Genomic DNA, 25,216 nt, shown 5'->3' on the forward strand with positions numbered 1-25,216 from the left:
AAATGTTTTAGTATATTCAATGTATTTACCTTCTGCAAGGCAACAACTCAAAGCAAGTTAAAAGTTTATTTCCAGGCAGCTTAAAATACCACTCTGTACAGACGCAAAGCTTTCTGGCCCTCTCCCCCTGGCCGTTTTTTTTTTTTGGTGTTTTTTTGTGGGTTTTTTTTTGGTTTTTTTTTTTGTTTTTAAATAAAAGGGCTCCACATGTTGAAGGAGAGGGCTCTGGTTTCACATTTTGGCAGATGGGCACCGCATGCACTAAAGAGTTTGAAAAATTACACCAATGCTAACTGAGCCAAAAGGTGTTTTAGACTTTCAACAGAAAACGCACTCAGATCTATTCTTGCTCAAAGGGTGAGAATTGGCAGCTAATCACTTTAAAAAAAAAGCGCTCCAAAATTAATTACTAGCATATTTGTATGCCATACTTCTCACATTTTCTGTCTTGGCAGGCAAAACTGTTCTAGGGGGGATATCAGTTTTACATTTCTGACTTCTGTGGAAAAAAATACATGAATGGTTTTAAAATTTGATACCAGTCTGGCTTCAAATAAAAACGTTACTTGTCCGTCATTTTTACAGTTTCTAAATGACTGAGTCAATGTAATGCCAGACGAACTGTACAGCACATAAAATCTGGACACTACAGCCTCTGTATTTATCTCACATCCAGAACCAAAATGGGCAGCAACGCTACAAACCTCTCTGCCAAACCTAATATGCATTACTCCTTGCTATAGCCTTTCAGGTATGAAGGAGCAGGATCATCTCCGAAACGATAATCTAATCTCCACGGTCCACTGACTGTGATATTTCACACAAAACCATCAGCTAGGTTGCAGACGCTGAACTGCAAAGGTAAGCCTTCGTGATGCAATACATCAGTAACAACCCTCGGTACCTTGCACGAAATTTGAATTGAAAGCACTAGGCACCTGAAAATCCCATAAGCCATTTCTCCAAGTCTCTTGCCTCTCTCTTTGAAATGGACAGCCAGTTATACAACTGCTTAATAACAACAGTCCTGCTTGGAGATTTTTAATTTTGAGGGAGTGACATCTGCATTACAACAAACATTTATCCCAGTGCTTCTTCCTAAAGAAGGGATCCTTCAACGCTCACAGGCTACCTTGAGTGGTGAAATTGAAGAGTGCAGGTTTCTCTCGCCCATTTGGTAACTTGACATTTGGGTCCCGTAGTTCATCGAAGAAAGAGTGCGCACAGGCCTCCAGGGGAGTCAGGCGGGCAGTGGGGGTGTACTCCAACAGACGGCTACATAGCGCAATTGCTTCTGGTGGAGTGCGGGGCCGGAAGACCTGAAAAAAACCAACCAACAAGCAAGGAGAAACAGGTTGTCTGGGTATGTTTCTTTTCTTTGCTGACCAGAAGCAAGTCAGAGCAATTAAACCTCTCATTGCCCAACAAGCTGGAACAAACTTGTGGTTTGTGCTAATCAAAGTCCTCCAGTAAGTATGGGAAAGTCCAGTTCCTGGGGTTGAGAAAGGGTTAATTGCAACATCTTGCACTAGAGTGAAGGTGCAATGCCAGCAAGAGACTTCATGAGAGCACACTCAGAAAAACAACTTTAAGAATGAAGGGGAAACTCATTCAAAAATCATGATAAACACACACAGGTGCTACCAGCCATGCATATGGGGTGGAGTGAAGGTGGGGAGGAGGGTTCAAATGAGCAGGATTCAGTGAACGTAAAAATTGAATAAGGCCCCCGCTATGGTTTTGGGTTGGGGTTTTTTTTGGCTAGTGAATGAAGTCTTAACTAACATGGACTTTTGCAAGCAGGCAGGTCAGATTGTTGCTATGGAGGCTGCTGTTCAACTTTGGAGAACAACAAGGAAAGCTTGGGTGGGGTGCAGGAAACATCTAGCTCTAATTTGCAAGTTACTCCTTCTGTGACCTTATTCTGGCAAGTCATTCCCATAAGTTTATTGGGATAATTCCTGCACATTTGGTGTTTGTAAGGACAGCTGAAAATTGCATCAAGAGAACCAGCTATTTTACTCTAACAGATTTTTACCTTGAGTGATTACAAAAAGGAGTTCTTCACTGCTGCTTTGTTTTAAACCTCTAAGAACGGTTCTACCCACCGCTAATCACACTCCCATCCTCCTTTCTCATTACGTCAAAAGCAAAATATGAGTTAATCATGTACGTGACCTGGATGGCCTCCTCAAGCACTTGTCTCTTGCTACGTTGCAGGCGGTATGCAGGCTGGGGAAAAGGGAGTGGGGTTGGTGCAAGTGTTAAGTTCTGATGCCAGCATTTTTGGTAACAACTGAGCTAATCCAAAATGCTTTTGCACCAGTGCAGGTGAACCCAAGCCACACAGCACCAAAGGAGCAAAAAAATTCAGTGCATGACATGCTAATTAATTGCAGATGAGGAACTTGCACAGGCATTCTTTAAGTTTTAACCCAAAGACACGTATGCTCTCTCGAATGAGAATCAAACACAAAGGCTAAGTTCTCCGGGGACTGAAATTTTATCTCCTTGGTGCCCAGCTGGCTCAGGAGCACCAGGTTTGCTGCAGTGTGTGCTGGACTAACTTGTGTGGCAGGGAACCCTGACTAGGGGAGTCAAAGAGCCAGGTACTGAAAGAGCAGAATTTATTTCTACTACTGGGTTATTGCAAAACAAACCAAAAAAGTTTTCCCACGAGGCCTATAATGACAAAAAGAAAGGCTTTAGCTTAACACTGCTGGCAGAGAACTTCTGCTGACCACCGGGCCGTGACCGTATGGTCTCGTGGAGGGGCAGCAGAAGCTGCTTTGCGTCCACTGCCAGCAGAGCTCGGATTGCTGATCACAGTGCACACTGGATGCAAGTATCACTCCCAAGTCACGGCACGACCAGAACAAAATCTAAGACTGTCTCCAATTTAAAAAAAAAAAAAAAGGCAAAAAAAAAGCGCTTGCTTTTTTTTTTTTTTTTTTTTTTTACTCCATGGTAAGTAGCACAAATGAGTATGTCTTGAGGTAAATCCACAGAAGTGAAGTCGCTTGGTATTTAACATGAGGTAAAACTACTGAGGTCTCCCTCATGCACCTTCGCACTGATGTTTTAACAAGCTTGATTTACCACAGGCTTGAAACTGAAGTACTTCACTCTTAGCTGTGTTTTTCCCTCAGGACAGCTCACCTATCAGCTACTACACAGATTTTAAAAAGAAAAAAATCATTTTTTTCCTTAAGGCGAAGACAACAAGCCCTTATCTCAACCAAATTAGGAGGCAGACAGTCACAAATCTGCCCTCTGTAAAAGGAGCACTCATGTGAACTCATTTTCAAGTCAGTGAAACCCTAACATCTGTTTCCTACACCCTGTTGAGAACTGCTCAGCCTGCCTTTGGATCTGAAGTTAGTCACTCGGGATAGGCAGTTCTTGAATTCTGCCCTTACTGCTTCAAACCAGGGAGGGGGAAAAAAAAAAAAAAAAAGAATAAATTAGAAGGCCTCACACGGCCTCCCCCTGCAACAAGTGCTGACTAACACATGAAGTCAGTTACAGGTCTGTGCCCATCTCATCTCTATCACCTTGTGTTACAACATTTGCCTGGCTGCTGCCTCAAGGATGCGGTTTGAACTCAAACATTCCACTTCTAGCATTTCTCTCCTTTTTTTTTTTTTTTCAAGGCTAGGCCTAGTAATTTGAAAAAATGTTTAAGTACATACCCGTACTCCTGAGGTGAAATGTCCTGTTCCTGACGAGTCCTAAAGATGATAATGCAGTGAAATAATCCAAACAGGGGGAGTCAATCCAAAAGAGAATAGTCCAGCAAGGAAAAATATAGCCAATATTATAAGAAATCCATGGTGTGGGGGACATAGAAAATGTTTATACAATTAGAAACTTTAAACATCAGTCTCCATAGCAGCAAGTCCAACTTCACCACAGTGTATGCCAAAAAAATTCGATTGTGCAATGGTGAGGCATAGTATAGAAACATTTCTATATTAAATTTATGTTCCAATGCCAGTGCATTTACTAAAAAAATAAAAAAAATTGAAATCAAAACTCTAACTTGAACTAAAAGGGTAATTGAAATTCCCATCATAAAGAATTTTCAGTCCTCGGTCCTGGATATAAACGTCCACAGACAATGGGGCCAAATTAGTTTGTCCCCAAAGGTGCATCCCACTTGTAAATCTGTCCCAGAGACACAATATAAATTTTTGGGTGATTTTGGTTTTTTCCCAAAAAACCAAACTCCTAGCAATTTATAATTTGTGCTGAAGAGAAAGTAAAAATCCGAGATCTGTACTTTGAATTTGGATGCTTTTAATTTGCGTGAACTATGAGTGCCTCAGGCCGCCGCGGATTATTCTCCATTTTGGATTGACTTCCCCCGCCACTGGATTTTGTTTGCTGGCGTTATCTCTTTAGGATTCTTCAGGAACTGGACGTACCACCTCAGGAGTGCGGGTATGGACTGAATTTCTCTCTATTGTGGGTTTATTCTCCCTCATACCCGTCGCACCCGTTACTTAAGAAATTTTTTTCCCCTCAATTTGTCCCCTCCCACCTCCCTTTTGAATAACGCCCTAAGAAATAAAAGCAAAACCCCCTGCGGTCTTTTAGCTCTTCCCATTCAACACAGTTCCACCGGGAAAGCTGCCCAATTCGCCCACCGAGAACTACACGAGCGGCTGCCACCCACGGCGGCAATGGGTACGCCAGCACTTCCGTGCCACGGGGCGCCGACGCCAAGGCAATGCCGGGCCGGAGCTCCGTGGCGGGAAGGGGTGGGAGGATGGACAGACGGTGGGACCTGTGAGCCGTGAAGCCCCTCGCGTGTACGGCTCAGCAGGAGTTTAAGGTCTCTGTAGTTCTCAGTGAGGGAATCAATCTAGTAAATAATCCGCGGATTATTTTTAGTCTGCGGACTAAAATTTAGTGCACGGACTAAAATCCGGCCCATCGGAGCAAAGTCTGTCTCGGTCTAAAATACATCTGGGTGAAAGCAAAAGAAAAAAAAAAAAATAAAAAAGAAAGAAAAAAGGAGAAAGGAAAAAAAAAGGAAAAAAGCTAAGTGCACAAAGTAAAGTGTTTGGGCGGACTAACATTTAGTATGCAGACTAAATATGGCCGGGCAAAAGGCACAGCAAGTCCACAAACAAAAAACAAAAATAAAACACTGACAGGAACTTTTAAAGCAATCAAATACTACCCCACCGGCGCAGCAATTCATTTTTCTAAAATGAAACAAGACCTTGTGTAAGGCTATTTGTCCACAGGAGGGACCGAAGGCTCAAGTTTTCATTTTAAAAAATGAACCTGTTTTGGAGATAAACAAATGCAAAAAAAAGGCTTTACATACAACATTCTTCAAGGAAAATTTGCACTTGCATAACTCAAAACCTCTTGTTTCTGCAAAGCAAATGAATTTCAGGCTGAGACCCAGGTTGCTGGTTTTTTGTTTGGTTGGTGGTTGTTTTTTTTTTTTTGGATGAGTTACAAAAATCTCTGAATGATCATGTCAAATGGAAATGCCGACTCATCCAAAGCCACAGCTTTTGGTGCCTTTGTTTCCCCCCCACCCCCCCCGCCTCTTCAGATCCCAATAAATTTATACCTCACCAAAAAGCTGAGGGACCAGTGCAAGTTCTTTCTTTGTTCAGGCATGCTGGTGATGCTCAAATACTGGCAGACCGTAAGAGCTAGACAGCAAGGCCAGACACACTCCTCTCTCCTAAGTCACACTGCTGTCAATGTGAATTTTTTTATGTTACTCCCCCTTCATTTTTTTCGGAACTACCACCTTCCCCAAGATTTCAAAAGCGACTGCTAGGCTTAAATGCCCCTCGTGCACTATGTGGCTCTTGTCCCCAAGTGACTTCAATTTAGATGAAGTCTTTATACACTAGCAGAGTGGTCACATTTTATCTTACTAATTTGAAATAGTTCCTACCAGTGTAGCAGAGCTCATGCCCCTTCTGAATTTAATTTTTTTGCACGCATGGAAAGACGAAAGAAAAAGGATGGAAAGCACAGGATTCTCCTGTTTCACTTCACTCGCATCAGCATTCAGCTCTCAAATAAAACCACATGGGGCAAGAGCTAAGTATTGTTTTAACAGAATGGTTGCTCTGACTTTCAGTTCATCGACATTCTTCAAAACAGATTTTCCATGCACAACACGGAGCTCCGTCGTCTTGGTCTAATTAAGCCCCAAAGCCAAAGCTTCACAATGTTACACCAAGGTGCTCTTCTAGCCAGTGTGTATTAAAAGACATGACTTCATGCCATCAACCACTGTGCGTTTTGCATGCAGATTGTGAATACCGCTCGCATGCTGTGCTCCCTAAGAGAGCAGAGGCTTATGAAAATGACATCTGTTGCTAACGCATCAAGTTTGTGACACCACAGTTAAAAATTTCCTCACCAGCTTCAGAGACTCATACGCTTTGCCAAGAGCCACCCACACCACCAATTCAGGCTGACAGTCTGTGCACATCTCCTTTCGGTTTGTAAGCACATTTTTGATGGCACATTAGGTAAGACAGAAAGCTCCTCCCTTCAACCAAAAGCCTGTACACTGTTTACAGGCAAAGTCATAGGACACGACCCTCAAATCAACTTTTTAAAAATGCAATCACACAATACGATTACCACAACTTTCTGACATGAAGCGGTATTTCGATCATGCAAGTTTAACGTAGTAAGGCTTATGATAAACATGACACGTTCATAAACACAAAAGGAGAGGGAAGAGACACACACAAGACAGCAATATATGCACTGAGCTCTACCTGACAGAAATAAACCCAAAGCTGCAGCTGAAACTCTGCCCTTGGGACTGGTCTCGTTCCAAGGGCCCAAGAGTTTCAGAACGGGATTTCTGAAATACGCCATTTGGCTATTTTGAAGTGCATAAAACTCACGTGATACAAATGAAGGTTAAAAAAAGTCCATGAAAGAGCCACTGGTGTTGGGAGTTGTTTCAAAATATATGTAAGCCCCTCAACTTCCTTCTCTGATTAAATTCCCCTATGTTTTTTCTAAAAAACAACTCAGAAATAGTGAATGCCTTATTAGTCAAGAATCCCTGTCAGATGGCACTTACACAGACAGGGGAAAATGAAATAAAGGCAGGAGGGTTAAGTGGCTTACAAATGAGCCAACACAGAACTGGGAACAGGACCAGGAACCTGTCTCCAACGCTACTTCTTGTTGAGACCACACACTTGTTACTGGGCCCCTTCCATTGAGGACCCGGCGGAGACAGAATGAGCTAGCGTTTATTACCCAGTGCATGTGCTCTGCTTCTATCGAGCTCTAAAGGAAAACAACAAAACTCAGCAGAACAAAACAGCTCCCCTTCTTCTCAGAGAGGACCCCCAAAAATATACCTCTGTAAGCACTCTCAGCCTCGACGGGACAGCCGCTATGAACAGCCTAGACAGGTGTGTTGCAATGGGACGGCTAAACAGATGGTACGTTGCAGAAGACATGTTAAACTTAACATTTGATTTCCATAGTTGCACTGATGCAAATCATGTCTTAATGTTACATTAGTGCTTGCTCACTTATTGTTAAGCAGCATTTTCTTTACTGCATACAAATTGGGCAGAGGCAGGGTAATTTACCACCCAACAAACGTGGCTTCTTTTCTCATGCTTTAGATGGAGATAAGAGATTTACACTGTCAAAAATCATTGTTCCTACAGAAGGAGCCAGAAAAACTTGGTTGTTTTTTTCTTTTTTCTTTTTCTTTTAAGTTAGTCTCCAGCGGAGCTGTTTTCACTCATTGCTTGGAAAGTCATTACGCACCAAGTGAAAAACAGAACTGTACTCTTCAAAAAGAGGTCAGGGCACAGTTTCACAACAGGCACAAATCGCCTCCAGTTCACACTGGGAAAGACAGTTCTGCCCTTCTCCTGGCCACGCAGGTCTGCCCCTGTTCCCTTGTCCCAACACTTGCAGTCAGGGCTGAATGGTCAGTCAGGTAAGAAAGGTAATCCAAATCCTGAACTTTTGTGTTATTCAAGAGGTTTCTGCTACTATACAAACAATAATGCAGAAGGGAGGCATCAGGAACATGCAGGTGGGAGGTGGAGAACCGACCCTGCTCCATGTTGAATTTATGCCAATTATGAAACTGCACCCAAAGAACCATCTCATCTCCACTGTAACTTTGTGGCTCTACAAAAGACCAGACCCTTATCTCAGCAAGAAGAGTTTGCATTTTCAGCTTTAATTCAAATGCAAGTCCACTTACAAGATTTCTGACAAAAGAGTTTTCACTTTCTTTTGTCATCAGTTATAATTAGAAGTGACAAAACAAGCTGTCTATCCATTTTACTGTTTGGTATTCTTCTTCTAATCTACAGTATGAGCAGTCACTTTGGAAGCATTACAAGCAAAACAATCTGCTTAAAAACCAGACAAGAACCAGGAGAGCAGGAGTGGGACAGGATGAAGACATGAAACTGATTCAGGAGGGTGGAAAAACATGCTCATGAGAAAGACCGGACTCTCTACGTCCCAGTCCCAGAGTGGGGAAGACGACAGGGCTGCCTGCTACAAGCACAGAAAAATTCAACGTTCAAGGTAAAGCGATTAGTATGGTAAAACGTATACAAAGAATATACACACACACAGAGGATACTCAGATGAAAGTATTTGCCAAGTATTTTATAATATTAGGAGAAATTATTGCATAAAATAGAAATACGTATCCTAAAGTCAATATCCAAAGCTACTCTATAATACAACCAACTGTGGATCTGCACAGCTTCAGCTGCAGCCACGAGTGGCCAACTGCTTTGGAAAAGTGCCAGAAGGGTTGAGCTACAGCCTGAAGTTTCATCTTAGACACTGTTTTCCTTTGCTATAAAAATTTGGCTCGAAGACACAGACAGAAGAGCACTCTGAACAGTATAAATAACGAAAAAAGAAAAAAAAAAAAAGGATGCGCTTATGAATTTGGGAGGGACTTTGCCCTAATCTGCTGCAATTTTATTGTGATGGCAAAGTGCTGCAGAGAGATATCCTTGTGTAGTCACCCACAAGAGTGCACTGCAGAAGGGCAAAGATACTCAAAACCAATCTAGACATGACAGTTTTTCTCTCTCTCTCTCTTCCACTGTTAGACAAATGACTCCTGTCTTTTTCCATCTCAACACTGACTTGGAAATTATGATTCAGACACCAGCTAGCTATAAATGTGGGGATGGTGAACAAAGCCGTTCTTTTGAGTACACTCAAACGTATCTCACCAACTGCATATTAAGGAAGTGCTTGCATGTGTAAACAATCTTGCACATATTTTCAGAACAGGAGAGACAAAGGCCACTAAACTACAGCCCTGAAGAGACGCACTGTCTATTTTAAAAAGCTGCCTGCAGTGGAAACTGCTTCCACATCTATACAATGGAGACAAGGCAGAGGTTATGATTTGACTAAAGAAAACAGCCTTTGCTGATATAACCTGTTGTGTTGTTATGCCATCATGAACCACGGGCACGCTTGTAGCTCAGTAGATAAGTCAGTTCATTATACTGCCATTACCAGCAAACACGTGGAAGTCTCCTTGGGTGGGGAAAAAAATCCAAATGAGTCATCTCCCCCATGCAGAAGAGGCCTAAACTACATAATTATACTAAATTTACTACAGTTTTACTCAAATGAGATCCTTTACTAGCTGGATGCAAGGGGAAAGGCATGTCATCACAGACAGACATTTTTCATATTTCTGGAAATAATCACAGCACTGTCTTTGTTTTTCATAACCCAAAGGATTTAAGATCTGAAGGTAGCATCTGAGTAATGCTAGGATAAAGGCCAGCTGTAATGGGGCCACAGTAAGCAACGCCTATCTAACGCAAGCTTATGAAGCATGTGTTTAGACCTCTCCTCAGTTACCCCACTGTCCCTGTCCCCCTCCCAAAGGGTCGAAAGCTTCAGAGAAAGCCAATTGCCAAAGCTGAACTTCAACAGCCCTGTGATGTACAGTCTTGCACTTGATCTCTGATTTTCTTCTTGGCTTTCTAGTCACACAGTTATAAAGTATAGATGAAGCTTAGTCAGAAGAAGAGAAACAAGTATAAAGATTAGTAGCAGAGATCAGACTGCACTTCCAAGAAGAAAGAAGGCTCAAGGAATTGAGGTGGCTGAAAGACACAGAAGGAAAGTTCTGACCTAGGAAAAACAACAGCAACAAAACCTCCAGAAAGGGTAGCAACTTTTATTTGATGAACTGATACAGTTGGAAAAAAATCGACAGGTTTTCTGACCTAAGATAAACCTGAAGACATGACTGTGTGTCTAAAAGCCTACCCATTTTTTTCCAACTGTATCAGTCAGTCAAAAGATATTCCCACCCCTGCAAAAACTTCCTTCTCTTGTAACTTAATGCTACTCACTTGCCGACCAAGGCAGACAAGCAGTAGGATGCACCTCCATGAATACAGTATGTTCTATACTAAGTGAAAACAAAGGGAGGTCTGGATGAAAAGAACAGCTGCATTACTAAATTAAACACTCCAGTATTACGAAGAGGACCCCCTTGCAAAAGAACCAAAATGTCCCAGATTCCTCCTTTTGGGGCTGGGGTTGTGGGGGTGGGGTGCCAGAGAAGAAGAGATAAGTCCTGTTTTGGAAGAACTGTTTGAAAGATTCCTGGAAAATTCAGATTCTCTTTCCTTTTGCTGGCCAGGGACACACTGAACTCCCATCATCATCTCCATCATGCACGTAACTGGTATAAAAACACACACGTGCTTGGGCAACGCAGAACTATATTGGAGAGAAGTGAGAGACGCCTCCGTACGTTTTATAATAAGAGATTCCAGCTCTTGAATTACAAAAGTAATTCAATCTCAAACTGTCAACAGATCGAAAAACCAGTCAGAGAACAGTGTGCACTATAAACTTGCGTTACTGCTGCAGCACAGAAAAGTATTTTTTAGAGTGTTAGCTTGACTTCTCTCCTAATCTATGAAGAAATACCCTTGTTAATTAGAGATTAAGACACAAGTCTATGGGACCAGATGGGATATACCTGAGGGTGCTGAAGAAGCTGGCTGGTGCTCGCCAAGCCGATTTCCATCATTTACCAGCAGTCCTGGCTGACCGGGGAGGTCCTGACAGATTGGAAATTGGTCAATGTGATGCCCATCTATAAGAAGGGTTGGAAGGATGATCTGGGAAATTACAGGCCTGTCAGCTTGACTTCAGTGCCCAGGAAGCTGATGGAGCAGCTCATCCTGAGTACCATCACACAACACATGCGGGACAACCGGAGGATCAGGCCCAGTCAGCATGGGTTTATGAAAGGCAGGTCCTGCTTGACAAACCTGATCTCCTTCTACAACAGGGTGACCTGCTTATTGGATGAGGGAAAGGCTGTGGATGTTGTCTACCTTGACTTCAGTAAGGCCTTTGACACCATTTCCCACAGCATTCTCCTGGCAAAACTGGCTGCTCGTTGCTTGGATGGGCACACGCTTTGCTGGGTAAAAAACTGGCTGGATGGCCGGGCCCAAAGAGTTGTGGTGAACGGAATTAAATCCAGTTGGCGGCCGGTCACGAGTGGTGTCCCCCAGGGCTCGGTTTTGGGGCCACTCCTGTTTAACATCTTTACTGATGATCTAGACGAGGGGATCGAGTGCACCCTCAGTAAGTTTGCAGATGACACCAAGTTGGGTGGGAGTGTTGATCTGCTCGAGGGTAGGGAGGCTCTGCAGAGAGACCTGGACAGGCTGGAGCGATGGGCTGAGGCCAACTGGAGGAGTTTCAATAAGGCCAAATGCCGGGTGCTGCACTTGGGCCACAACAACCCCCAGCAGTGCTACAGGCTTGGGGAGGAGTGGCTGGAGAGCTGCCAGTAAGAGAGGGACCTGGGGGGTCCCTCCCCCAGAGAGGGAGCCAGCAGTGTGCCTAGGTGGCCAAGAAGGCCAATGGCATCCTGGCTTGTATCAGCAACAGCGTGGCCAGCAGGGACAGGGAAGGGATCTTACCCCTGGACTCGGCACTGGTGAGGCTGCACCTCGATGACTGGGTTCAGTTTTGGGCCCCTCACTACAAAAAGGCCATTGAATGACTCGAGCGTGTCCAGAGAAGGGCAAAGAAGCTGGTGCAGGGTCTGGAGCACAGGTCTGATGGGGAGCGGCTGAGGGAACTGGGGGGGTTTAGTCTGGAGAAGAGGAGGCTGAGGGGAGACCTCATGGCCCTCTACAACTCCCTGAAAGGAGGGTGCAGAGAGGGGGGATGAGTCTCTTGAACCAAGGAACAAGTGACAGGACAAGAGGGAATGGCCTCAAGTTGCGCCAGGGAAGGTTTAGACTAGATATTAGGAAGCATTTATTTTCAGAAGGGGTTGTTGGGCGTTGGAATGGGCTGCCCATGGAGGTGGTGGAGTCCCCATCCCTGGAGGTGTTTAAGAGTTGGGTCGACATAGCACTTAGGGATATGGTGTAGTTGGGAACTGTCAGTTCTAGGTTAACGGTTGCACTAGATGATCTTCAAGGTCCTTTCCAACCTAGATGATTCTGTGATTCTGAGATCTCTTTCTTCATATCACTACATCACATTGAGTATCAGTACTGTACTCTGATAACACCAATCCATTTCTACTGAAAAGTCTAAGATGCACCTATGAAGGCAGACTTCAAAATGCTGTAAGACTTCTATTGAAAATTCCAATCTAAGCCTGAAACTGCACGAATCTGAGAAATAATATTCCTTCATGGACTCATCGTTATTCAGTCTCAAAGAGTTTCTCCGGTTGTTTAAAAAACCCAGAACCTATTTCATTCTGCTGCAGCACCAGCCACTATTCTTCACCTAGTAGGTAACAGCAAATGTAGATTACATCACCTCAGTGATACTGAGCAGGAAAATAATGTATCTATGACTGCCAGAAATACCCAGAGAGCAGACCAGAAACCAGGACAATCTGACAGAAGTCCACACCACTGAATTTCAGTTGCAACCTCTCAGTACTACAGCTTCCAAAGAAAATTCTTAACTGCCATCTACACAGACTTGAGGATCAAGTTCCTTGAAAACAAAAGCGTACCATGGACCTTAGATTTGTATAGATTATCAGCCTGGATGCAGCCAGTTCCAGACTGCATAGAAGAGGTTAAACATCTAGACAGTAACTGAACATGCACCTTCACTGGGCATCTCCACTGCATGAAATTAACTCCAAGTAGGACCTACAAAACGTTTGAAAAACACCCATGTTGTATTAAACACCACAAAGCAATAAGGAGAATGCCCTTGTGTCAAAGAGCTTATAGCAGGGAATGACTATATTCTCAGTAAATCGCTCTCAAATATGCTGAAAACTAGCTGTCCTTCCACACAAAAACCCCTTAACTTCTGTCTGCTGGTTGTAACTACAAAAATAACAACCGTCTAACTATTGTAATCTTCAGTAATTCTTTAGCTTAGATGGCAAAGGTTTGTGCTTTTGAGGCTAAAACTTGAAGTTCAAGTCCTGCTGGCAACTACCTGTAGCACTCTAGTTACATACATAGTTATTACAAAAACACACTTGCACTTTCACATCTTCAGCCATTCCTTTTCTGCTTGTTAGACAGCCAGAGTTCAGAAGGGTTTTTTTCCCACGCTTTTCAGTTCTAAGATATGGATGCTCCAAGAGGATGCACATGCCCCCTGCCGTGCCATCAGATGTTATACCAACACAGCTGGGTAAGGAAGACCAATTCTACATAACACTACCACTTAAACCTTTCATGGCTCAACATGCTCAAAATGTTGAGAGGAAAGGATCTTTAGAAGTAATACATTGAGAGGATGAACATCATTACCAACACCATGCTGGATTTTGACAATTTAGCCTTTGTATAAGAAGAAGAGTACAGATCTTATAAATGAAGTATCATGTAACCCAATTGTAATAAACTGGTTTAAATGCTACTCTACACTCAGCCAATATCAGGAAGAGTTGTGTGCAGAATGACTTCAGAATGGGAAGCTATGTTGCAAACACAGCTCTCCAAAACTAACTGTGCCCTAATAGAGAATGCAGATTTGATCTTCTGACAAGCTCCTCTCAGTTCTTTGTAACTGACTTAGTTTCACTTGTGATCCTTTAGAAAGACCAAAAACCCATTCATACAAATAGAAGGAAGTCTCGGGTTTTTTTTCTTGAAGCTTCCATTTGCCAGAAGATCTTTGTTCTGGTCTAACAGACTATCAAGTGCATACAGATGATTCCCAGGCAGAAGATGAGTTGCATAGCTAGCTTAGATGCTTAACTGTGTCCTACAGTACATCTCTGCACTTCTACTTCACTGCATATTAATTTAACCCCCCCTAATCCAAACACCCTCACTGCAGGAATTCAGATATGACCCTAATATTCAATGCTATAAGGCTTTTGGACTTACTCTTGTGACTTTTACCATGATGCAATTCAAACCTGAAGAGACCACTCCCAGCGATTTCATTTGCCCTAATTTTTTCCCCTGTTAACATAAGGTATTAAAAAGCCTCGCTGGATTTACTAACCTCTCATACTATTATACATCGCTTAACTAACACACAGAAAGAAACTCGGATATGAAAATGCAAACCAGGGATTAGTGGGGAAAATGAGAATTAAAGTGGTGCGTAACTCATTGGAGAATCTATCACAAAAATAGTGACTCACAGTATCTGGCCTAGCACGTACCTATCAGGTACATGGCCTGCTATCAATCAGCTCTAATTAGTTTATCCAGAGTTTCTACCACCACAGAGCATTTGGTCCAAAAAAGACGGACCTGGACACGTGCTCAGCTAGGAATGCAACCCTTCCACACATACGCATTACTTTCTTAGCAGAAGGAAACCTGAGCCATTAAGATATGATGAGAATATATTGCAACTGTAGCAGACATTTCTCAAGCAACAAAAAGTGTTAACTACCTAGGCTTCAATTGCTTAAGACTCAATATTTAACTTATTCCACACCCAAGAGGCTAATTAACTGATTGTTACCCTGTCCCAAGTCAAATACTCATCATTCCTTGATATGTGGAAAACAGCTTAATCATGTGGCAATGTATTTGTTTCAATGCTAGCAGCTTCCTCTTTGATCATGGAGGTTATAGTATTGTCTGCATGTACTGCAATAGTGTCTCGTTGTGAAAGCTAGATAACAAGAAGTCTTAAGAATTAACTCCAAGAAAAAACACCCCCCCTCAACAGCACACCTATAGGAGTACAAATATAATAGCCTCTGTGAGAGAGCCAGTTAAGAAAGTGACTGTCAGCCCTCATCACATTATGTAACAGCATTACAAAAGTGTCATAGGTATCACTGGAACACTTTCCCATTTGTAGGTGACTTTTATGTTTATCAGTTTATAGCATGACAGGATTTATATATATTGCAGTCTTCTAAACACACACACCATTGTTAAAAAATACAAGTCCAGCTGTAGGCAGCCTCAAAACCCCCAGACCAATAGATACTACAGTGTATATTACAGTATACCACCTTCTCCTTATCTACATCAAAAGTTACCAGGTCCCAGCTTAGTTAAAGGCACCCAGTTTAGACTGAAAGACACCAAGGCACTGAACAAACTGAACTCCTTGAATTTTTACTTTCAGCCCACATGTCTTTATTATTCTGTTCATATAGACTCACCTTAGTCCATGGATGTGCCTTAATCTGAGGGAATTTGAATTCAGTATAGTTTGGATTCATTTCTCTAATTTGCTCCCTTGTAGGCGTTCCCAGAACCTAGAAATGAGAGAGGAAAAAAAGGCAAATTGTTTAGATATGCTTTGTATTCATATGGTTGTGAAGAGTGCAGTATAACCTATCACGTATTGAGACAACTGAAGTCAATCTGTGTAAAGAGTAAGTTAACACAGTGCTGAGAACAAACCTACAAAACTTTTGCAGAATCATTTCAGCTGAAAGGGACCTCCCTTTCCTGGGAGCTTCTGATCCAACCCCCCTGCTCAAGCAGGGTCAGCTGGAGGCAGGTTGCCCAAGACTAGATTTTTAGCATCTCCACAGACGGAGACTTTACAACCTGCTCCAGTTTTTATCCACCCTCACAGTAAAAAAAGCGTTTTCTTGCATTCAAATGAAGTATCATGTATTTTACTTTGTGCCGCTGCCTCTTATCCAGTCAGTGGGTACCACTGAGAAGAACCTGGCTGCTGCTTCTTCATTCCCCTCCACTGGGTATTTATGCCCATTGATGAGACTCCCCCAAGCCTTCTCTGCCTCAGGCTGAACAAGTCCCAGCTCTTGCAACCACCCCTCATGTGACAGATCCTCTAGTCCATCATCTTTGTGGCCCTTGGTCCAACCTCAGTAGTCTCTTGCTGGCAATTCAGTTCATGCTTCAAGCCCAGCGTCCAAAATTTAATTATCTTCTACAGATTTTCACAAAATTCAAGCATCTTTCTCAAAGTTAGCGTTATTTCGATGGGAAAGAGAGTTCAGTCTAATTAGACTGTTATAAACCAGTACTGCTGAACACATCTGGGGATTGCAGCTCACTGCATATGGCTGATCAAGGATCAGACCAGTAGCACAGACCGTGTTTTACAAGTCATGAACAGCATCCCTGTGATGAGCTTCAAAGATCAGCCAGAAACTGCTGAGGGGAGCCAGACAGGTTCTGCACCCCCACGCCAAACTGTGTGGGTTTTGGTGGTATACCCCAGTATTTCCACATGGAAGATAATTTAAACCTAACCTGGAAGCATCTAAAATAAATACCACTCCTGGTTCACTTTTACAAATTTATATTCCTCATTCCCAGAATCTGCACAATGTTATTTATACATGCAAATAAGTAGTTGTACGAGAAATAACACATAATCGCACATCTTTTTGTAGGGGTGGATAGATTTTGAAAGGATTTGGGAAATCCTTTCAGGGAATAAGCCGGACAATACGATATTAGTGCTTTCTGTTCAGTTAGCACCAAGCACAAGGGAGCCATTGCCTTCTACCTACATATAAAAACTGCAAAGCATGTTCAAGGAATCCCATTTTCTGGGTGTACTTTAGTTCTGCAGAGAGAAGTGGAGAGGGCAGAGGAGTTGCTCCTCTATGCTGAGCTCAGGTTCATCTTCCTATAGGAGCCCTGTAGCCACACTATTCTCGCCATACAGATTAGCATTATGTTATCACCTCATCTCAGACTGCACTGTCACCATCAGGAAACAAATGATCTACAACATGACGTTAGCAGTCTACCTTACTGCTTGATAAAGAAGTATTTGGTTACATATTCTGGTATCTGTGAACATTTTCATTTTGTTAGCAGAGTGGAAATTACACAAACGCACTCTTACAGAGTCAGGTAAAGGGGTAACAGAGCAAGTTAACTGCTGTTTAATTAATTTGTGCAACAGAGAAACTATTATCGGGTAGTATGAAAGGAACTTGGTATCTCTTTATTATTTAAAATATGAGCTGTGTGCAACACAAACTAAAATAGCTACCCACAAAGCAACCTTTTAAATAAACAGCAGCAGCAGAGGAAATAAACCCTGCAACTTGTTCAGACAGTTGCTTCTTGGATAACAGATTTAACTGACAAGTTGTACAAAATGAATGATCACATAACTCCTACCTTCCCATCGCTAACCAGGATTTAAATCCCACCTACTCTAAAAGCCAAGGGTTACCTTCAGAGCTGAGAGAAGATTTTTATGTGCACGTCTGAAAACGCTGGTTTTGCTCAGGTGGTAGAAAAAAAGGGTGTTTGCAGGATTTTGTACATTTTGCTCAACATTCAAAGGAAAAAAGAGTTTACAGGAAAACGTGACCTTTCCCTGCAGGTTTTCTGTCTGGTTTCCCCCAGAGCACCGGCCACCCAGCTGCCAGTCCCACCAGGACGGTGCTGCTCTCAAAGCTTTCCAGTTCTAAAAGGTGAGGGGATTTCACACCTGCAAATATTATTTTCATCCCAATTCAGGATAAAAGCCATTTTCAAAACCTTGGAAGTTTTGTTGATTAGTTAATTTAACTTCCTGAAAAATTATGCATAACATGTATTGCTCTCCCACCATTTCTAAAGGCTAAGTTTTCAGGCCTCCCTAGTATAAACAGGTCTTTTTTAAAAGCATGTTTACCTTCTTTACCCTCCTCCTCCTCAAAAATTCCTTTAATAGCCTTACTAAGAAGAGGCAAAGAGTAGATTTTTTTTTTTTTTTTTTTTAATATATATAGCCAAAATTCAGCAAACTGGCTCAGTTGCCAAGGCTGCTCCGAACAGGAGCCTACACAGTGCAAGTATCTTTATTTAAAGTCTGCCTATAGCATCAGAGAGAATTCAGATTAGGTAGGCAAGGACAATTTCACAGAAGGGCCCACGGACAATGTCTATTCATACATTTCACTAAAAACACAGCTGTAACTCCAGATGATGGGGGGGAGCAACTCCTAAGCTCAAGCACAGGCATCTAAGCAACAGCGCTTAAGGTCTCATGAATGCTTGGAAAAGAAGGTACTGAAGAGGGATCATGCTAGCTGAAAGAAAGGATTGCCTGACCTTTCAGTTACATAGCAGCCTTTGACACACAAAATAACTGTACAAAAGGAAAAGTGACTTATATTAGCCACTCACTGTATTTACTTTGTTCTCTCTAGACTGTAAAGTCAGATTGTGCTTTCAATTTGTAGTGAAGCCAGATCAAAGCAAAAACCCAAACCAAACCAAACCCCAACAAAAAACTAAGAGGAAAGGAAAGTAGATAGGAAGAAGAATGGAAGTTTTAAAGACTGTGTCAAATTCAAATCACAATCCAGAAGAAGAGTGTGGAATGAATAAAGTGATAAACTGTAAAATTGTACTGGTACTTGACGTATCTGGAAGAGGTCCTGTAGTGGACCTCTCCCCACCCCCCAATGCAGTTTGTTACGTGATTTTGAAATTGTACCTCACTGATTCACACTGAGTTTTCAGTACTTAGGAATACACTCAAGTAACCTTGGTGAGTAACAGCAATCATTTAAGCTATTGCAAAAATTGGGCAAACCTCTTCTTTTAAAAAAGTCATGTATGTGACTGCTCTTTCCATTTGAAATGCAAAGGAGAAGCATAAATTACTTTGCACATGTTTGGCAGAATTACTCCATGAAACAGCTGCTCTTGCTGTACCAACCAAAAGTACTATGGAGCAGATGTTCCTTGGGGAGAGGTTTCACAGAATGGTTGAGGTTGGGAGGGACCTCTGGAGGTCATCTGGTCCAACCCCCCTGTACAAGCAGTGCGGGCAAGAACCAGTTGCCCAAGACCATGTCCAGATAGCTTCCCCGTATCTCCAAGGACGGAGGCTCCACAAGCTCTCTGGGCAACACGTTCCAGTGTTTGACCACCGTCACAGTAAAAGCCATTTACTTGTCTTCAGATTGAATTTCACATGTTTTAGTTTGTGCCCATTGCCTCTTGTTCTGTCATGGGATGCCAAAGAGAAGAGTCTGGCTCCCTCTTCTCTGCACCTTCCCTTCAGATATTTCTGTACACTCATAAGACCTCCCCTGATCTTGCAAAGGTCAGAGAGTTTTTAAGAAATACAAGGTCCAATACTAAATTATTCAGGTCCACGCACAGTAGCACATACTATTCTACTGCTTGGGAACACTCTTATAAAAAGCGAGATTGTCAAAGAAAAAGTTGGTGTTTTTTTTTAAAAAAAAAAAAAAAAAAAAAAAAAAAGAGAACCAAATCAGAGTAAGTACTAGAATAATAAAAATGTAATTGTCTGATGGAATCAGCTGTGTCTAGAATAAAGACTAAACTTTTGAATGAAAGGGGTCTAAGTGTGACTACAAGGGATCTTCTTGAAAGTGAAGACAACAGGTCAACTAGTCTTGCTCTTCATCCCTGACTGTCATCATCACTACTTAAATAAAAATAAAGAAACATTATCTACTAAGATTAACTAAAGAATGAGAAGACAGGCACTGCTCTTATTCTCTTAGGACAAAAATTGATCACAACAGGTTTCACAAGTATTTTCTGGGAAGTTTTTCCTTGACATTTATCTGTAATAGATGAAGCTCCCCAAATAATTTTTATTTGAGCAACAGGGTTCATGGAGGCAGGGTAATGGTATGTATCTCAAACAATTAAAAGAAGAGCTACAGGCTCCGAATAATGTGAACCTTACCAAACAAGAAGGGGAGATTTATGAACCTGAAATAAACCCTGAATTTAATTACAAATAGCACAAAGATCTTTTTATGTTTTTGCAATCAAGTTTTCATAGGACAATAAGATGGATGATATTCAGCTCCAAAAGACACCTTAGTTACACTCCAGTACAGAAGACAGCTGCCGCTCACACCTGGCTTCACCATGCAAAACTGCACTGACTTCTTTATGACCAAACCTGCAACACCAGAGGAAGAGGAAACTGCAAGGGTCTCAACAAACCCAGTGGAATAAAGGCCCTTTCCGACAACCACTGTTATTGCTAAACCTTCGCCAAAATATAAAAATCAGGTAAAAGCATAGGGACACCGTGGGTTCAGAAGCTCCGACTGGTAATGACTGAACTAGAGAGGGGAGAAGGTGGTTATTGAAATCAGAAACCTCTAGAAAGCCATGGTTACAGCAGTATAGTGATCCTCCCTGGGAAAACGCACGCAAGTGTACAAGGAAATATGGTCCAGAAAGTCTGGTGTGTATGGCTTACCAGATGGCATAATTAATACTTCTGCAAACATGTCTGCACCTCTTCAGAAAGTTGAGAGGTGTGCCAGATAGTTATTTAAAAAATTCACGGTGCAGGCATCTCAAGCAGTAAACACAGGTCAGCTTTGAAATAATATTTCAAAGAGGTCTGTGGTAGAAAATAAAGTAACTTACTCATTTTATACACACTTTCTTTCAAAAACACTCTCTTGTCAAACAAAAGCCAACTAAATATAGAGATTTCTTCTATTCACAAACGCGAGAGCAGCTATACGTCAGGAATGGGAAGAAACCCATTGTCACCACTGACATGAATACAATTGTTCATCAACTTTTTTTTTTTTGTACTGTTTGCCTGCAAGCACTGGAAGTGACGAATTACGTGAGGCACAGGAACAGCCAAGTTATGATTGGGGCAGGGGGGGGCACATCAGGGAAAAAAAGTGCCGGGAGACTTCCCTTAGGGGCGAGGAGAGAGGACCCATGTGAAAGCCCGTGTCAGATGCAGGCAGGTCCTCAGCACAAGACCACATCCAATAAAATACAACACGTTCTCCTACCGCTTATTCTCCCGGAAGGGACGGCTCCTCTCTCCCCATTAACTACTGCAACTGAATTTATTTTATTTCAAAAACTGAGCCCAAAATAGTATCTTGACATTTGAGCATGAGACATATATTATAATTGCAGTCTATACTTAGCATTCGGCTCAGTAAAACTGTCAGAGACCAAAAAGTTACACATGGATAGGATTCCTGATACTATTGAGCTTGTCTTTTAATACATTTTTTTTTCCCCCTTGCTCCCTCTAACCCAGAAAACTACAGGAAGACAATTTTATTATTTCTCCTAAATTACCATAAAATGCCAGTTTTGGTGCAAGAAATAATCACACAGTCCAGTAGGAATCAAAACACCCAAAACAGAAAAAAAAACCCCACACCCTTTCCTGCAGTTTTCACAAGTTAGTTGATGCATCTCATACTCTAGATCGCAGCATATGGAAAAAGTATTTCTGGTAAAGACAACACAAGGCAGATTGGCAGATGCTGTCCTCCCCGTGTCCCAGGGCTGCTCAGATAATTATTGCTGCTTCATTCTTCTGACAGAGATGATTATTTTTTTCTAACTTTGAGGAAATAGAGGGAAGGTACTAAACAGAACCTTTCAGAAGATATAATTATCTTAGAAACAAAATCATTACACTTCCAAGATTACCTTTTTTCAAGGGGAATAAAGAGTAACCACCGTCTGCAGGAACTGTGGTTGAAGATGTTTTAGTTTGGGGAGGGATACCCAGACAGTTTTCCCTTGATGGTTTTGGGGTGCTGTAGAGCTGGGGAAGCAGGAACGTCCCCAACCTCCCAAACTTTCACAGGGGGCACGGCAGTTCTGCAGACACCGCTGCTGCACTGCAAGCTGTGTGCACAAGGTCAGGGAGTTAATGGAGTCTGCCCTGACCGCATCGCAAAAAAAAAAAAAAAAAAAAAAATATCGCTCTTGTGGTCTAAGAGCTCCTTCTTTTGAGCTGTACTCAGCGGTCTCCCACTTGCACAGTGCATTTTAAATAGAGAAATGGCAACTGCAACCCTCCTGGGCTGCTGAAAGTCAGAGGAGTTTTCACCCTGCCATTAGGGACAGGACTATATGACTGCTCCGAGGTGTAGCGTTTACTCATACGTAATTCCTTTACGCAACCACTGATGAAACCCACACTGCCACTGTTCCTGCTTCAGAAATTAAGCACATTTCTGAAGGAGATGTCACTCGAAAGCCAGTAGGGGCATGAATTTTAATGAACGTATCAGGTTACCAACTTGAGATATTCCCAGCGATGCGATAACCTAACATTTGGAATAGCTAGCAAGAGCTAAAAATAAGGAGGAAGAGTCACCATCAAACTTTGGAAAAAGCACAGCACATGATTTCTCTCCTGTAATAGTGTAAGTATTCACGAAGAATGTACTTGGGTTAAATTATTTCTTCAGCTGGAGCTCCAAGACAGTATTTCCCCATATCAAATATCATTCTGTCAGGGGTAAGTGGTCAAAGATCTCTTTCCCTGCCAGCTTGAGAACATCTGGAAAGACTGTCTTTAAAGAAATAGGCACAAGCGAAAAAGAACCTAAAAAGAAGGGGACCATGTTTTAATTCTCACAAACGTGATGCTGTGGTTCTAGAGGAGCACAGTTTTTTGAGGCAGTTTGCTACAGGCCTGGAGAAACTCGAGGTGCAACTGGATGGAGAAGATCTTGCAAGACTGCTTGAAATGAAACTATGTGAAGGCTGCTGAAAGTGACTCAAAATCTGACAACAGCCAAAAATGCTTCGGATGCAGCAAGGGACGGAGGGTGTTGGGCATACAGTGTGTAGGAAGGACAAACCATGCCAAATGACATATCACCAACGTTCTATCTTCATGAACACAGCTACTGAGGGGATGTCATTAAGAACTGCACGAGAAGGGAGGACTAGTTTAATGTGATAGCATTTTTAAGTCATTCTCCAGCCTAATGCAAAATCTTCATACCCAGATGTAGCATCCAATTGCTGTGTTGTAAAAGGAACTCTGAATAATCAAAGCTGAGTAAGCAACTGAAGACACAACTGAAAAATTTATTTTGGCTCAAAAAATGCTACAAGAGTGACTGTGACTTGGTCATCCTGAATTGATGTGAACCAGCAGAAAAGTTTCTAAACTGCCCTCTCTTGCAGTGGAATCAAGTAAATGTAAAGGATGAAAGTCATATGCATTTCCAAATGTGTGGATAAATTTCTTTTACTATAGCCCTTTTTTGGAGTTTAAAATACTCCATTTTCTCTGTCCCTAAGTTTCAGACATACAGTTCCAAAGAAGCTATCTGAAAAGCATGACTCTAAGATAATCAAACAGCAGCTCCCAGGTCCCAACCCTCAGCCTTCTAGAAAGTTCACTGCTGTTCTGCAACCAGCAGATCCCACAGCTCTGCTTCTCATTGGAGCTAGCATTAAAATAAGTCTGTGTTACAACGAAAGCTTTAAACAGTAGTATTACATGGCAACAAATGGAAGAGGTGGACACCATCTGCAAAAGTATTTTTTTAAATGAATCCTATTCTAAATGAAATCTTGTACAATCTAATGTTTTACATGTTGTGTCCAAGACTTAATATTTCTGGTAATTTGTTTGCTGCAGAACTGTGTATGTCTTCAACTGTATTGAGGCTGCAGAAGCCAAGCTCGCTCAGTAAATAAATACAGGTTGCAGTTTTTATGCTAAACTTTCAAATTTCATTCGGATTTAAGCATCATGCTGGGAATGGAGAAGAGCCGAATGTTTCATGACTTCTTTGCAGAATTGAAAATCAAATCTAATCAATTTGATTGTTGGTCACTTTTAAGGGATATGTAGTAGATGGGACAGATCCCTGCCAACTGCAGGCAGAATGGAAAATTGAGGACCTCACTTCCCACTTTTTCCTCATTCTCAAAAGGTGAGGAAAAATTACTTGAAATTTGAGGTAAACATGCTGTTCATCCTCTACTCCCACTATGAGAAATACTTGTCAGGGAGCATGGCATTACAAGGGAAGCACCTTATTGCCCAGTTCATGCACTTTCCTAGACAATTTCTCACGGCTGTTGATTCTGAATGCAATGTTCTCAATTATAACTCTCTCTGTATTCTCAACCTGAGCCTTTTGTCAAGGCTTTTCTTAATAGTTTATACAAAACTTCACAACACGAGATTTGGTAGACAAGGGCATCAAAAAACAGTTCACTTCTGCAGTTTGCACTCATTCTCTCTTCCAGTGTTGCCTTGAGAATATATGCTGCCTCAGTAACAAATATACAGGCAGAAAAATATTCATGGCACCCACCCATTCGGGCTCACATTTTCCATCATACTCCCTTAACGATTCAATGAACATCCTTTTTTGTGACTACTACTGCAAGATTTACAGCATTTGTTCTCTCAGACTTTCCTAAAACATACTGTCTCAGTACTGTAACTTTTTAATTAAAGAGACCAAGCTTACTATAAAATGGAATTATCCCTATATTTGTTTCACTTAATTTCTATGCATAGGGGCTACATATCTAACAGAAAATGAGAAAACCCCAACACAACACAGGTGTTGTTGATCATTCAGTATTCCCCCTTGCCACGTTTAAAGAAATGACTTAAATTTGTTTCTGCAGAGGTGAAAATAATTCTCTCAAGCTATAATTTACTGAAGTTCAAGCCTTTATACTGGATGCTCCTTTGGCTGTCATGAGAAGTAACATTAGTTTGCTAGTACTATGTATTCAGCTATGAACTGGTCAATAAAAGTTACTGTACCACTCATGGTAGCGTCATTTAAAGAAGCCACAGATGGTACATAGGCTATCAGCAATTTTGTTAAATTAATCCTCTGCTTCAATACAACTTAAGCACAAAGAAAGCAGAATCATCACAATCGGAGCACATACGTGCTATAAAATTATTAGTTCACAGTTTCTTCCAGCATGTCTAACTGATAACAGCTTCTAGCAAACTTTGAACCAGACCACAATCTCTGCTTGGCAAGCATGTCAAT

The 25,216-nt window shown here is 41.9% G+C and overlaps 1 protein-coding gene across 2 annotated transcripts in view; it reads right to left on the reverse strand.

Annotated features, from left to right (window-relative positions):
- GSK3B (glycogen synthase kinase 3 beta) overlaps positions 1-25,216 on the reverse strand; it is a 161,514-nt gene that overhangs the window by 18,236 nt on the left and 118,062 nt on the right. The window contains exons 8-10 of one of the 2 annotated variants that reach the window (XM_074808871.1): positions 15,632-15,727; positions 3,693-3,731; positions 1,133-1,319 (exon numbers count right to left, since the gene is read on the reverse strand). In XM_074808871.1, coding sequence (XP_074664972.1) covers positions 1,133-1,319; positions 3,693-3,731; positions 15,632-15,727 — 322 coding nt within the window. The remainder of the gene's footprint in view (positions 1-1,132; positions 1,320-3,692; positions 3,732-15,631; positions 15,728-25,216) is intronic. The other variant, XM_074808882.1, reaches the window with a different exon arrangement.

This window comes from Strix aluco, chromosome 2 (assembly GCF_031877795.1).
Source record: "Strix aluco isolate bStrAlu1 chromosome 2, bStrAlu1.hap1, whole genome shotgun sequence".
In the NCBI taxonomy this organism is placed as follows: Eukaryota; Metazoa; Chordata; class Aves; order Strigiformes; family Strigidae; genus Strix; species Strix aluco.